Raw genomic sequence first — 14,215 nt, 5'->3', positions numbered from 1 at the left:
ACGTGTGTATACACGCCGACAACCGTCTATCCACACTAGCGCGGCGAATAGGCACTGGATTTTGACCTCCAAGGTAGTGCGTGTGTGCGATTTCTCCTGTGCGTGATTAAACAATGAAAATTCACAGCGTACATGTAAAATTAAAGTGAGCTGCAAGTCGTCATAACTCTCATCGAACCTTTAGTATAAACGCGCCCGATCTCACGTCGGTGATGATGTACTGGGCAGAATTCACGGAAGATTCACGGTTTACCGATGAACCTCCGCAGCTTCGCCCACTCATCATCATTCACTCCGTGGATATGCTGTGATTTTTTTCTAAGAAAGAGCTTGATTGTTTGGCTTAGACGACACGTGTTCATTTACATTATTGCAGTTTCAAATGTGTGTTTATAAATAGATCTGCAATAAAAGCTTAGTTGAAAGTAAGCGCTTCTTCTCTCTGCTTCTTGTCCCATGTTCGTTGATGCGCTATTGTTTCTGAAGTACGCATTCATTCCAGCGTCGTTGACTCCAGCTTTTAGGGCAACAAAGTACATTCCAGCTGTATGTGGTTCATTGCTTGCTCTACCGCTATGTGCGAAAGCTTGCCAAGCTCAAGTTTAGCAACGTTCTCACCTTTTGTGTAAGCAGTATACGCAGATAGTAATGCGCAGTGCGCCCACTTATAAAGCTTCTAGCATAGGAAGCTCTTTTGCTAGACGATTTTAGGTCTCCAGATGAGTGTACTTGGCGTCTCTCAAGCCTTCTTTCCACTGTCCAGGAAGCGGTCTTCTGGCGCTCATGTCAGCATTGCAAAGCTCCAAAGTAAGCGGCCTCCACATCGACGGTGGGCCGCTATATCAATGACAGGCAAAGGGAACACGAGCTTTCGATGAAAACTGAGGTTGGCGCTTATTTTCCTTCGCATTGCAACACCTGTATGTGTGGGTCAGAGCTGTGCGATATGTATATTTTCTGAAAAAGCAAGAATGACTTGACATGGAATCTAATGGTGTCTTTTTTTATCAACAAGGCACGCTGTGTTTTGTCAGCCTACGTCTGCTATTTAACGCAGTGCGTAACGGTGTGGGTTTAGTGCATTATTGGCTAAACGTGCAACTTTTCTGGTTATTGGTTATTGTGCATCTAACTTCGCACCTAACTGCGCACCTAGCCACCTTCTCTAATAAAAGTGAACATATTTTTGGCTCACACTAAACTCACTTTCACGCGACTCTACTTCTGTTTTCCTTTTTCGCCTTTCCTAGCGTTTCAAGCATTTCGAATAAATAAGTTAAATTAAAATCAAACCACCTTGCTAAACGTTTTGGTATCTGAAGCAGATGACAGTGGCTTTTAGGTTAGACTGATGATATGAGAAGCGTGCTAGTCGAGATATTTTCGTAGCCCAAGGTGAAATTAGCTTTGCTCTCACGTTTCTTGGTATAAGGTAGCCAGACATCACAACGTCATGATCCAATTTGCGGTGAACTCCGGGGACAATAGGGTAGAGCCTGAAGAAGAGAGTCGTTCACACAAATGTAGCGTTCTTTGTTACGCCATTTTACGCCGCGTTCATGTTGAAAAACCGCGAGCACATCATTTCATTAGCCCACGACTGCGAAAATATATTCGTTCCAGCGGCAAAGCTTCAACGTTTCTGAAATCAGACAGGTACTCAGCGATCCGCAACGTGATTCAATATATTCGACATATTGGCAGTATTATGTAGATTTAGCGCTGTGTCCCGTGTTCCTTCTTTCTTCGGTCCGTGCGTGGTTGCGCTGCCGTTTCATTATGAAGATTTAGCAAACTCATTTCTTTGTGGAGGAAAAAACAGCGTTACAAATGGACGAGGACTAAGGAAGAAAACACGACACAGGCGCTGAACTCGCAACTGAACTTTATTGGAAAACACACGCACACATATATACAGCAGCTGACTCGGTCACATGACCCCCCATATCGTCTGCGCAGCAGAGCAAACCAGATCAACACAACTAAGAACTCATGACAAATCTATACATTTGTAAGAACATCCGATAAAAGGAAGAACTACCCATCTATAAAAACCTGCATAGCATTCCACAAAAAAAAAATTCGGCAGATCCCACGCACCGTGAGAGTCGATGTATGCGAAGCATGCGGCGGAACTGACTGTGGCGTAATTTTTTCTGAGCGAAACGTTACAAAGTGACGCTAAGGATTTGCATAAATTTTATACGCACACATATACGTCGAAGAGCAGCATATGTGTTATATAACCAGTTGTTTACAGTTGGGTAACGCTGCGTACGGCAACATGGGTTTACCAACACCAGGAGCAGTAACCTGATATGTAGTGTTTGTCCTTGTGATGGAGAACGTAAGCACGTCTCACGAACCCGTGTGCATGTGTGGAAGAAGTTCCTGACAGTTCTTGAACAAGGTCATCATCACCGTGGTCAGTGAGCACCAACAGCTCGTCATGACTTGTAACTGGATCCGGTCGTGATCGCGGTGACGAAGGGTCCATGTGTAGTGAAGTATGACGTATTGTGCACCTGTTGGAAATCGTGGATGCCTCCGTCATTTCGTCAACAAATTGTCTGTCGATAGAGCCGGCGACATGTCGGAACCTGAAGTCACCCTTCGCGTTGGTGAGGTATAGGCCGTTCAGGCTGGTAGGCCTGGATAGTGCTAGGTAGACCAACATAAATGGATGGCGCTTGTCGTATTCGTAGACTACCTGGGCCTATGTGGCCCACGTAGCCTAGTCTACAAAGCGGCTGTCAGTAAACCTGGTATCATCCTCGGTCAGCATGAGGCCATCGCCCAGCCTCTTAAGAAATGAAGAATACACTGCGGCGTTCTGGCGGTCTAATATCATACGTAACTTTCGTTAATGTATTCCTCCGAGGTCGTGCAATGCATCAATATAGCTTGCTGAATCATAGGAATACAAATGTAATGTTTATTAGACTGCTATAAAACCGGAGCCAACACCGGAACCACAGACGTTAATCTGATATGACGCCTGTATCGTAGGAGTATGATGTAGTGTTTATTGCTTTGTTCCAAAATTAGATAGCCAGCACCATAACCACAATTGACGTTACACCGATATTACGCCTCCATAGGCTGTTTTTTCCAAACCAGTTTATGTACATGTCGTGGCTCTGTGGTAGAATACCTGATTGCCACGCAGAATGCTTGGGTTCGATTCCTGCTGCGGTCCTAATTTTCATTCTTTCCGTTCGTCGGGTCAACGCTGCCGATGTCGGTTTTTCTTCACGCTCTTCTATTTAAGTTACCAATGTCTGTTCTCGCCGTTCCTGGGTAGATATAAACTGTCAATCACCTGTGGCGCATACCCGTACACCGCGGCCCCTGGTAAACGGGTATGTGCCGCACGGGTCTGGAGGAGAGGGTTTGACGATGTACGCGACAGGATCTTCGCGTTATTCATGTGAAGACCCGACAGTCATATTCGTCAAGTCTTCTTGCCCTCCCATGCCAATTTTGGTCTACACCAAGTTAAGGAGCCGATCATGAGAGCGCCCAGACGTAGGCGGCTAGATAGATAGATAGATAGATAGATAGATAGATAGATAGATAGATAGATACGTAGATAGAAACGCTCAAAGTGCCAGAGGTTCGCTAAGAAATGCTTCGCATTTAAAATAAATAAACGCTATTAACGCGGCTGCGTTGAATCCAGGTATCTAACTTCTTTCTCACCAAGGGCAACCGACGGTTTGCTCACGCACCCTTCCCCTTCCCTTTCAATGTGAAATGCTTATATCACCTCCCTAGTGCACTTGTCCCAATGGCCAAACAGACACGTGGTTTCCTGCGCCCTGGGCTGGCAGCCACACTCTACAGTGAGTCGGCAAATGTAAACCTCCGGAAGCCGTTAACGATGAGTGTGGCTGCCAGCCCATGGCGCAGGAAACCACGTGTTTGTTTGGCTATCGGGACAAGTGCACTAGGGAGGTGACGGAAGCATTTTACATTGAAAGGGAAGGGTGCGCGAGCAAACCGTTGGTTGCCCTTGGTGAGAAAGAAGTAACATTAACGCACCGCCCGGATTGTCCTATATACACCCTCCCGCATGATAATGGCAACCTATAAACAACACAAGACTTACAATGAACATATCTATTCTTCCTGTCCGGACAGAAAGTACATGTTTTGCTCACCACCGGAGTTCTTGAATGCAAGCGGGGGCAAATCGAGGACATCTTGTTGGGAGCAGACATTACAACACGCACCCCATACCTACTCGCCGCATTCTTCAATCCGTGGCATTTTCTTGGAAAGCTTTCTAGAATTGTTGGCGTTTTACCTGTGGTCTATGTTTGTGGAATGGAAAGGGATAATATTTGTCCAAAAATTGGGGGTTTGTATTGGTTCGAAGGTGGCACCGGTTTTAAGTCATATTTTTGGGGGGCAAGTTGACAGGTCCTTCGCCGAGAAGGTACGGGACCTGACCTGCCGTGTTTTCGGCTATGTCGATGATTTTTTGAACATCAGTAAAACCGACAATCAGCCCAGCACACTCTAAGAAAAAAGAGAGTCAAAAGAGGGTCATGGAACCGTGACTCCCTTCGGGTGTCCATCTGACTCCTTTTGGAAGGTACAGGCAGAAAAAAAGAGTTCGCATTTGGGAAGGAGTCACTGGACCCTCCTGAAGCGCGTTTCGATTGGCTTCGGTATTCGCAATGCCCATAGACTGTCGCGCCGCCAAGCGGAATTCAGGAGCGTCCTCTCGAGGAGGGTTAGTAGACGACAAAATGGCAGCACTACGCAGTCGCTCCCTTGTTCGGCTGTGCTAACCTCATGAGTGTTAACGCGTTGGCATGTTCCCTGCATCAGTGAACAAACTGGGCCCTCCGTGACACGAGAAATCTGATTCGTTCTTGCGAGGCGCGAAGTTTTCGTGAAAATACGTGGCGACTCGCGCTTTCAATGCTAGCCCACAGCGTACGCATACTATCAGCTTCGCAAGGCTTTCTGTTGCACGTAGGTTAGTTAAATGTTATCGTCTGACATATTCAGTTGAAACTCACCCTGTTTTACTTGTACGTAGCATTGGTCAGTGTTTCTTGTAGTGCATGATTCCCATAACACAGTACGCGGGGGGTCGCGCCGGCTCGCGATGTGCTCTTGTAAAACTGAGCGATCTCAAGTTTTCGATACATTAAAATATGCCTCTATCCTTTGTCAGCAAAGCGCTGTTACTAATCGTGCGAGCGACGTTTCAATCATTCGAGGACGCGTCTGCTCCACGCCTTTCGTGGAGCGAACGCTTTCCACGCCGTCCTTCGCCAGTGTGTTGGTTTCATAGCCAGCGCTGCGCCGCTTGTTTTTGTACGTTTGTTGATAGGTGGCAGCACACTGCAAGCGATTTGCTCGTTGACCGATCTGAGAGCGAAATCAGCGAAATGTTCTCCGCGCCCAGACGTCCCTGTAATTGTAAACGTGGTGACGCGGAGTGGTCGAAGTTGTTCGGCGGAGGAAATTCTTCAGATTGCTTTCAGCAGTGATGTTGAAAGAAACCATCTTGACGACGAGGATTTTCACTGGACGTAGAAGACTGTGAAGGCACCGAGAGTGACAGCGACGAACGATCAGCTGCTAACTCACGAGGAGCGAGTCCCACTTCACGTCCCCTCGTGCGTTAATGTTCTTTCACGCTCGTAAGTCACTTTGATTGTATTCAATGTATAATATCCTTGAGCGAGATCAAAATAAAAGCATAGTTCCTCTTGTGCATTGCACGTATCAATTATTGTGGATATTATGGAGCGCCGCATGCCGCGAACACGCTCGAGCTCGACCAGATAAGCGAAATGGTTAGAGCGCTGGAACGTGCAGTCAAAGCCGCAATCCACGCCTCTCGGATAACTTCTTCGACGTTGCGAAAAGGATACGTGTGCATTCTTTTCGATATTCGTGTTTCGATCGTGCTGATCGAGCCTGCAACATGCGAGTGAAGTGAATTGCACACGGCTAGAGTCTCAGCATGGCTGTGACACAATTGCGCTACTGAATGGAATCCGTCGGGCAAGCTCGGTACGTACTACCTCGGAGTGCCGTTCTGCTCATACGTCAATTTTAGTTCATGCAGTTTTATGTAGCACGCACAGGATTTCGCAAAGCATCGTTATGCACGGTAACGGAGCTGAAATATAACCTTTCAGACCACAGCAAATAATTAGGTGGCGAGTACTTAGCACTTTCCATGGTTTGGGAAAGTAGTTTAGTCTCATATCCAATTCAGCACAGCTCAAGACTTCATCCGGTGAAAGTGGCACGGGCCGTACGTCCGCACGTACTATCTGTTCCTATGCTAACAAACGGGTTGACCCTCCTCCTGGCGCCATCTTGAAAAGCACGGCGCGCCACCTATAGTTCGTGGGCATTGCGAATACGGAAGAGCCGCCGTATGCGCCATACATATCGCACGCTCGCCCTTTGGCGCCGTTGTGGCGCCTTGCTCGGCGACGCAGACGGGGTTGGCGCCGGGGTGGCGCGCCGCTCTCCTCTCTCAGTCAGAGAACACCCATGTCTCAGGCGTCTCAGTCTCCTGGTCTATTGGAATGCGTTGCGTGGATGAGTTGGTTGCACGTCTTCGGTGGTATTGAAGCCAGCTCCGTGCACGAAGTGACGCTTGGAGGGCGGAATATTCATGGAGCTGCAGACACCGACAACGGGCGCCAGTAAACGGTGAGTGTACTGCTTTCGTAGGTACTAATTATACAGCTTTAGCTGGGCGTCTGCAGCAGCTCTGCGGAATCTGCCCGCCATTTCCAACAGTAGCCTGTATCCGCGGGCCTGTTGCGGATGCCCAACTAAAGCTGTCAGTTAACGAGTCGCCACCGTTATGCGCGTTGCTGTACAAGCTCCCATAAAGTGAGCGATGCAAACAATAATCGAGGGTCATTTCTTGCTGATCGCACGTCGTGTCTGCACTACTGAAGGTGCAAGGTGTCGTTTTGAGATGCACTTTAGTCTACTTCATAATAACATTTCCATCGACCTTGAGTGTGCAGCGTGCTTCCACGCGTGGGAACGCGAAAAAAAAAAGCCTGTGTACAGAACGCTCAGACGCACTATATGTAATGGTTTTTGTTGGCTTAAAGACGGTAGTTTGAGGTGCAGATATAGTACGGTGGCTTCTAGAATGTACGCGGTAGTCATTCAAGTTGGACACGCCTCGCCGGTAAAGTGAAAAAAGCTCTATACTTTCGACGGCGCGCGTTGTTGCGGCCGCCGTCGTGCACTCTTTTCCCTCGTTTCTGTTTGCTGTTTTCGTGGTTTGCATACACTGCGATGACGTTGGGCGCTATAACAGAATCGAGTGAGTGTACGTGATTGTGGGAGTTATGTGCGCTAATTCTAGCATATGACATGTCTGATCTCGACGTAGACGGCGTACCCACGCGCTGGGTGTCGTTCGGGCCCTAGTACTCGCATCTGTTTATCTGAGTATTTAAGGATGGGTTACGTTTGTAAAACGTGCGGTCAATAATCGCTCACGGCATGCCCCTGGCTGCCGGAGGATGTGCTTTGTTGTTTTGTTGTTAGCCTTTTTTATGTCTGTGTGAACCACTTATTGTGTAGGTTTTGCAAACTCTTACTGCAATTTCATTTTCTCATCATAATATCACGTTCTGCTTTTCAGATACCGTTTTTCATGGTGCTCACGCTGGACAGGAGCGACAACCTAGCAAGCCACTAGTCTGATGCCTCAAGCCGTCACCACTTTTTTATTTATTCTTAATCACAAGGAATAAATATGGAAACATGATGGCGATTTCTGCTGTTCATTTAGCACCATATGACACTGTGCACATCACAGTCACACATTTTAGTTGGCTATACTCATAGAAGCATGTAAATGAGGAATACCCAAACTTCTTAATTGGAAATCACAGACCATCTTTTCGCGCTTTCTATATAACTTTGTTGGAAAATATGTGTTGTTTTGACGAGTTTTATTAAAATAATGCTAAAATTGAACTACTCTTTTTTTACAGTCGCTGGGCAGAACGGCAGGTATTATTCGACTTGCTTAAAATGAATACTCCACTATTGCGCAAAAGTAGAGCAAGGATCAAATGAGTAGCTTAAAATACTTGTGGAGTCGCTTGATGCTTCTGTGTGGGTCCCTTGACTCCCCTAGGAGCGTTACCGGCAAGAGTCGTCTGACTCCCTGAGTGGTAACGTGATCCTCCCGATGAGAGTCTTTGCACTCTTCCTAGAGGGTCAGGGGACTCTCCTAGAGCGATCCGACCCTGGCCCACCAAGAGAGTCACCGTGACTATTTAAAGAGAGTCCTATACGTGGCAAGTCAGAACTCTCCGAAAAGAGTCACGCATACTCTTTTTTTTTTTCTTAGAGTGCAAGACTGCAGATATCTTATCCCTGTTTAAGGATTCTGGCCATGTGTTGAAGTTCAGCTTCGAATTGCCAGAAAAAAGAGTGCTTCAGTTCCTCGATATCAGACTGCGTTTTCATGAGGAACGTTTGTGTTGGCTCTACAAGCCCCGATCCATAAAGGGTATCTTGCCGTTTACCTCAGGTCATTCCAAGATAGTTAAGTCCGGCATTATTTATGCTGCGTTGCGAGCTGCGCTCCAGAAAATGTGCGCGCATGTGTTAAAAGAAAGTTTCATGAGCCAAGTTGAAAGGCTTAAGTCGGCGGGCTACCCTGATGCGGAAATCTTAAGAAGCTGCCAAAATCTAATCAAGTGGGTCAAAGGAGGGAATCACACACGTAGGAAAAAAGAAAGCCTGCGTAATGAAAAGAGACCGGTTGTGGTCCCCTACGTGCATAAGTTTTCTCGTGCATTGAAGAATGCGGTGAGTAGGTATGGGGTGCGTGTTGTAATGTCTGCTCCCAACAAGATGTCCTCGATTTGCCCCCGCTTGCATGCAAGAACTTCGGGGGTGAGCAAAACATGTATACTTTCTGTCCGGACAGGAAGAAGAATAGATATGTTCATTGTAAGTCTTGTGTTGTTTATAGGTTGCCATTATCATGCGGGAGGGTGTATATAGGACAATCCGGACGGTGCGTTAATGTTAGACTAAAGTAACACCTATCAGCGTTAACGGCTTCCGGAGGTTTACATTTGCCGGCTCACTGTAGAGAGTGTGGCTGCCAGCCCATGGGGCAGGAAACCACGTGTTTGTTTGGCCATCGGGACAAGTGCACTAGGGAGGTGATGGAAGCATTTTACATTGAAAGGGAAGGGTGCGTGAGCAAACCGTTGATTGTCCTTGGTGAGAAAGAAGTTAAATACCTGGATTCAATGCTGCCGCGTTATTAGCGTTTTTTTTTTCTGTGGAATGCTATGCAGGTTTTTATATAGATGGGTTGTTCTTCTTTTTATCGGATGTTCTTACAAATGTATAGATTCGTCATGAGTTGTTAGTTTGTTGATCTGGTTTGCTCTGCTGCGCAGACGATATGGGGGGTCATGTGACCGAGTCAGCTGCTGTATATATGTTTGCGTGTGTTTTCCAATAAAGTTCAGTTGCGAGTTCAGCGCCTGTGTCGTGTTTTCTACTTTAGTCCTCGTCCATCTGTAGCGCTGTTTTTTCCTTCACAATGTTGAATCACCAACTAGCCCAAGTTTCTCTTCTAGTGCAGTTCATTTCTGTGTGTTCCTGTCCCTTCGGTGCGCTATAGCTGTTAGGGTGGATTACCAACATGCCCAAACTCACGTTCTTTCACTCATAATGGATACTTAAGCAGAGAAAACACGCAACAACTAGACATAAATAATGTGCCAGAGGTTGTCGTCGCAAAAACTACAAAAATATCGCCAAGATAAGCAAGCGAATAATGACGCACACGCACGGCCCTACTCATGTAAGGTGCACGATGACGAGCGTGGTCACTAATATTTCTTCATTCAAGGCCGCCTCTGTGTTGTGTTCATGCAATGGCGGTATAATCCAAAAACGGCAGAAGGCGATTCATCCAAGAGAGCCACATGTAATGTGAAGCACAAAATGAAATTTCTGCCTTGCGAGTGCGGAGTAGTATACCGCTTGCCCACCAGTTGTGGGAAGGCATACGTAGGCCAAACTGGCAGGTGCCTAAATGTAAGATTACGTGAGCATCATAGCTCACTGAAGGGTGCACCGTATTCTCATCTGGCCATGCACTGCAAAAGTTGCGGCTGCGCACCGGTCTTCGGTGAAACTTCCGTGATCTTTCGTCATAAAAACCAGAGGGCACGTGAAGTGGTGGAGGCCTACCAGATAAATAAACATGGAAATTCATGCATCAGCCAGTCGTCTGTGGCACTATCACATAATGAAATACACTTGTTGGAAAAGGGGTAGGCATGCGCGTGGTGCAGCAAGGTTGTTTGCAAAGGGACACGTCACCCATGTGGTGCACGTTCCTCGCATGTTCACTGTTGGATGTGGTGTTCGTTCTTTTGTTATCAGGCTGTGTTTTGCCGTGGTTGCTTTGTTTGTTAGTTTTCTTGCGTGTGATTTCTGTGATTAAAAGCCAGTTGAAGTTTAGCGCCTGTCTTGTGTCGTTCTCCTCTTTTCCGTCTATGTTTTTTGCGCTTCGCCCACAATGAATCCCCACCATCTAGCCCAATTTTCAGTTTTGTTAGGTAAAGAAAAGGTGGAAGCTTATCCGCTCATACATGTGCCTAGCCTTGAAGACGAGCTCACTTGTCGAAACGTTGGCACCCCGTGCTTAGAATTTTAGGAGCTTGCTCCTTATGCTCGCGTCTTGTCCGTTGTCGCCGCCGTGTAGACTAGTTCTCATTGGTCCCGCCAGAGAGGCGCAGCTGCGCTCTCTCCGGCGATTTCAAGAATGCTCACTAGATGGCGCGCCGCCGCTCAAGGCGCTCAAGGCGGCGCACACCACGCGCGGCGCATGCGCTAGTTAGATAGGTGACTGCTAGAGGGCTGCGCATCTCGTTTGGCGCTCTTCCTTTCACTTCGCCGAGAGCTCACTGAGTGAATACTCTTCGTTGCCGCTCCGCAGCATGAACGCCCTTGGCAAGGCTGCAGCGCGGCGGCCTCGCAACGCAGCAGCAGGTCGGGCTCGCTGCCAAGACCCTGCGGTGAGAGCCTGAGAGGCCGAAACGAAGACGGCTGATATATATATGACAACGTTGTCGCGTTGATGATGGTAGAGGAATGTGTACGAAGGATTCGCGGGTTACCCGATCATCTCCGAGCAAGCTCGTCTAACATCATTCACTTCGTGGATATGGCGGTAATTTTTTTTATTCTCTTATTACGGTGTAAATTACATATGCACTCGAGGCTTGCTGGCGCTCTCTGCGGTGACTATGCGTTCTGGGCATCGTCACAGTAAATGACTAGCTGTATGGTCGTATACAAAAATAATGCATAAAATTGATGCACGCTTAACATGAGCTCAATCTTGGCTCTACAGCGTAGACAGGGCAGTGTTCTTCCTAACGCTGCTCGTATGAACGTTGGATGGAAAGTCAATCGCATTCCCAAAGTGAAACAGCGTACAAGCCGGATGGTGGTGTGTAGTGTGCTCTCCGCTTTGAATGATGGCTTTTCAATGACCTCGTGCTCCAACGTGCGACGCCCGAAACGCCCGTGGCTGCGATAATCACGCTGGTATTGTGGGACGCATAATACAGACCCTAGACCCCATGCCGCGTATAATTTAAAGGGACACTATGGAGCAAAACGATTTTTCTCATATTAGTAAAGTACTCTTTCACGATACCAAAAACACCACGCTTGCGGCGAGAAGACGCTTAGTAAGCGCGAAAACGCGCAAAAACAAAATATGGGTGGCGACGCCACCTTGAAGTTTCCGCACCATTCACCGTGACGTCACATTTTTTGACCGGCGCCTACTAGGAACTACCTAGTTCCTAATCGGTAAAAATGAAGTACATTGTCCTCTGAGGGGGCCATATACTTAACATACCAAATTTGGGGTAATTTTGTTGAGCAAATGACGCCAAAATAGGGTAAATACACTTTGAAATCTATGACGTCATGCGGGGAGATTTCGGCGCGAAATTTAAAAATGAGACTTTGAACTTGATTTTCTTCTCTGTTATAAACCTATGATGGCGAGATTCCCGCTTGCTGTCGCACATTCTGACCAGATATTTCCATGTATGTCCAGGTTTTCATCATTTTATTCAATTCCCACTGAAGCCTCAGCTGATAACCTCCAATATACCATATATAAAGCTGATGATCTTTCTTTCCTGAGAGCATTTTGATGTCGCCACACATAACCAGCTGCCGCCTTCGGTAAGCTTCCCACCCCTTTGCATCAACTACACGATCACTGGTGTAGCTGACCAGCAGTTGTGTTTCTTACGTGTTACTCGGGCCGCTGAGGTCCTTTTCCCTTTAATATCAACTAGGGTATCGGCGAGCCCTGTTTCTTCCCTAATGCATTCTGCTGTCTTCCGATGTTATAATCCCGATTTAAAGGTAAACATCGACAAATTTGTCGGGCTGGGTAAATCAAGCTATAGCAACAAACGATACTCTAGCAAAAATTTGAATAAAACCCAAAGTTTGAAATCCGATTTGGCTTCTTCGAGAGTGACCTCTCCTTAACGACATCAGGAGTATACAGTAAAACCTCGGTGATACGAATCTCGCGGGGTTACCAAAAAAATTCGGCAGATCCCACGCACCGTGAGAGTCGATGTATGCGAAGCATGCGGCGGAACTGACTGTGGCGTAATTTTTTCTGAGCGAAACGTTACAAAGTGACGCTAAGGATTTGCATAAATTTTATACGCACACATATACGTCGAAGAGCAGCATATGTGTTATATAACCAGTTGTTTACAGTTGGGTAACGCTGCGTACGGCAACATGGGTTTACCAACACCAGGAGCAGTAACCTGATATGTAGTGTTTGTCCTTGTGATGGAGAACGTAAGCACGTCTCACGAACCCGTGTGCATGTGTGGAAGAAGTTCCTGACAGTTCTTGAACAAGGTCATCATCACCGTGGTCAGTGAGCACCAACAGCTCGTCATGACTTGTAACTGGATCCGGTCGTGATCGCGGTGACGAAGGGTCCATGTGTAGTGAAGTATGACGTATTGTGCACCTGTTGGAAATCGTGGATGCCTCCGTCATTTCGTCAACAAATTGTCTGTCGATAGAGCCGGCGACATGTCGGAACCTGAAGTCACCCTTCGCGTTGGTGAGGTATAGGCCGTTCAGGCTGGTAGGCCTGGATAGTGCTAGGTAGACCAACATAAATGGATGGCGCTTGTCGTATTCGTAGACTACCTGGGCCTATGTGGCCCACGTAGCCTAGTCTACAAAGCGGCTGTCAGTAAACCTGGTATCATCCTCGGTCAGCATGAGGCCATCGCCCAGCCTCTTAAGAAATGAAGAATACACTGCGGCGTTCTGGCGGTCTAATATCATACGTAACTTTCGTTAATGTATTCCTCCGGGGTCGTGCAATGCATCAATATAGCTTGCTGAATCATAGGAATACAAATGTAATGTTTATTAGACTGCTATAAAACCGGAGCCAACACCGGAACCACAGACGTTAATCTGATATGACGCCTGTATCGTAGGAGTATGATGTAGTGTTTATTGCTTTGTTCCAAAATTAGATAGCCAGCACCATAACCACAATTGACGTTACACCGATATTACGCCTCCATAGGCTGTTTTTTCCAAACCAGTTTATGTACATGTCGTGGCTCTGTGGTAGAATACCTGATTGCCACGCAGAATGCTTGGGTTCGATTCCTGCTGCGGTCCTAATTTTCATTCTTTCCGTTCGTCGGGTCAACGCTGCCGATGTCGGTTTTTCTTCACGCTCTTCTATTTAAGTTACCAATGTCTGTTCTCGCCGTTCCTGGGTAGATATAAACTGTCAATCACCTGTGGCGCATACCCGTACACCGCGGCCCCTGGTAAACGGGTATGTGCCGCACGGGTCTGGAGGAGAGGGTTTGACGATGTACGCGACAGGATCTTCGCGTTATTCATGTGAAGACCCGACAGTCATATTCGTCAAGTCTTCTTGCCCTCCCATGCCAATTTTGGTCTACACCAAGTTAAGGAGCCGATCATGAGAGCGCCCAGACGTAGGCGGCTAGATAGATAGATAGATAGATAGATAGATACGTAGATAGAAACGCTCAAAGTGCCAGAGGTTCGCTAAGAAATGCTTCGCATTTAATATTCGTATCATCCGAAATTCGTATCACCAGAAAACATG

At 47.1% G+C, this 14,215-nt stretch overlaps 1 protein-coding gene across 1 annotated transcript in view; it reads right to left on the bottom strand.

Moving 5' to 3' along the window:
• The window catches only part of LOC119402470 (probable cytochrome P450 301a1, mitochondrial), a 274,119-nt gene that overhangs the window by 132,711 nt on the left and 127,193 nt on the right, over positions 1–14,215 (bottom strand). The window contains exon 7 of the mRNA XM_037669626.1: positions 1,418–1,496. Within this exon, the coding sequence (XP_037525554.1) occupies positions 1,418–1,496 (79 nt within the window). The remainder of the gene's footprint in view (positions 1–1,417; positions 1,497–14,215) is intronic.

The sequence above is a fragment of the Rhipicephalus sanguineus genome, chromosome 8 (genome assembly GCF_013339695.2).
Source record: "Rhipicephalus sanguineus isolate Rsan-2018 chromosome 8, BIME_Rsan_1.4, whole genome shotgun sequence".
Lineage (NCBI taxonomy): Eukaryota > Metazoa > Arthropoda > Arachnida > Ixodida > Ixodidae > Rhipicephalus > Rhipicephalus sanguineus.
The sequence above is the reverse complement of the archived record's forward strand: the minus strand, read 5'-3'. Positions and strand labels throughout refer to the sequence as shown.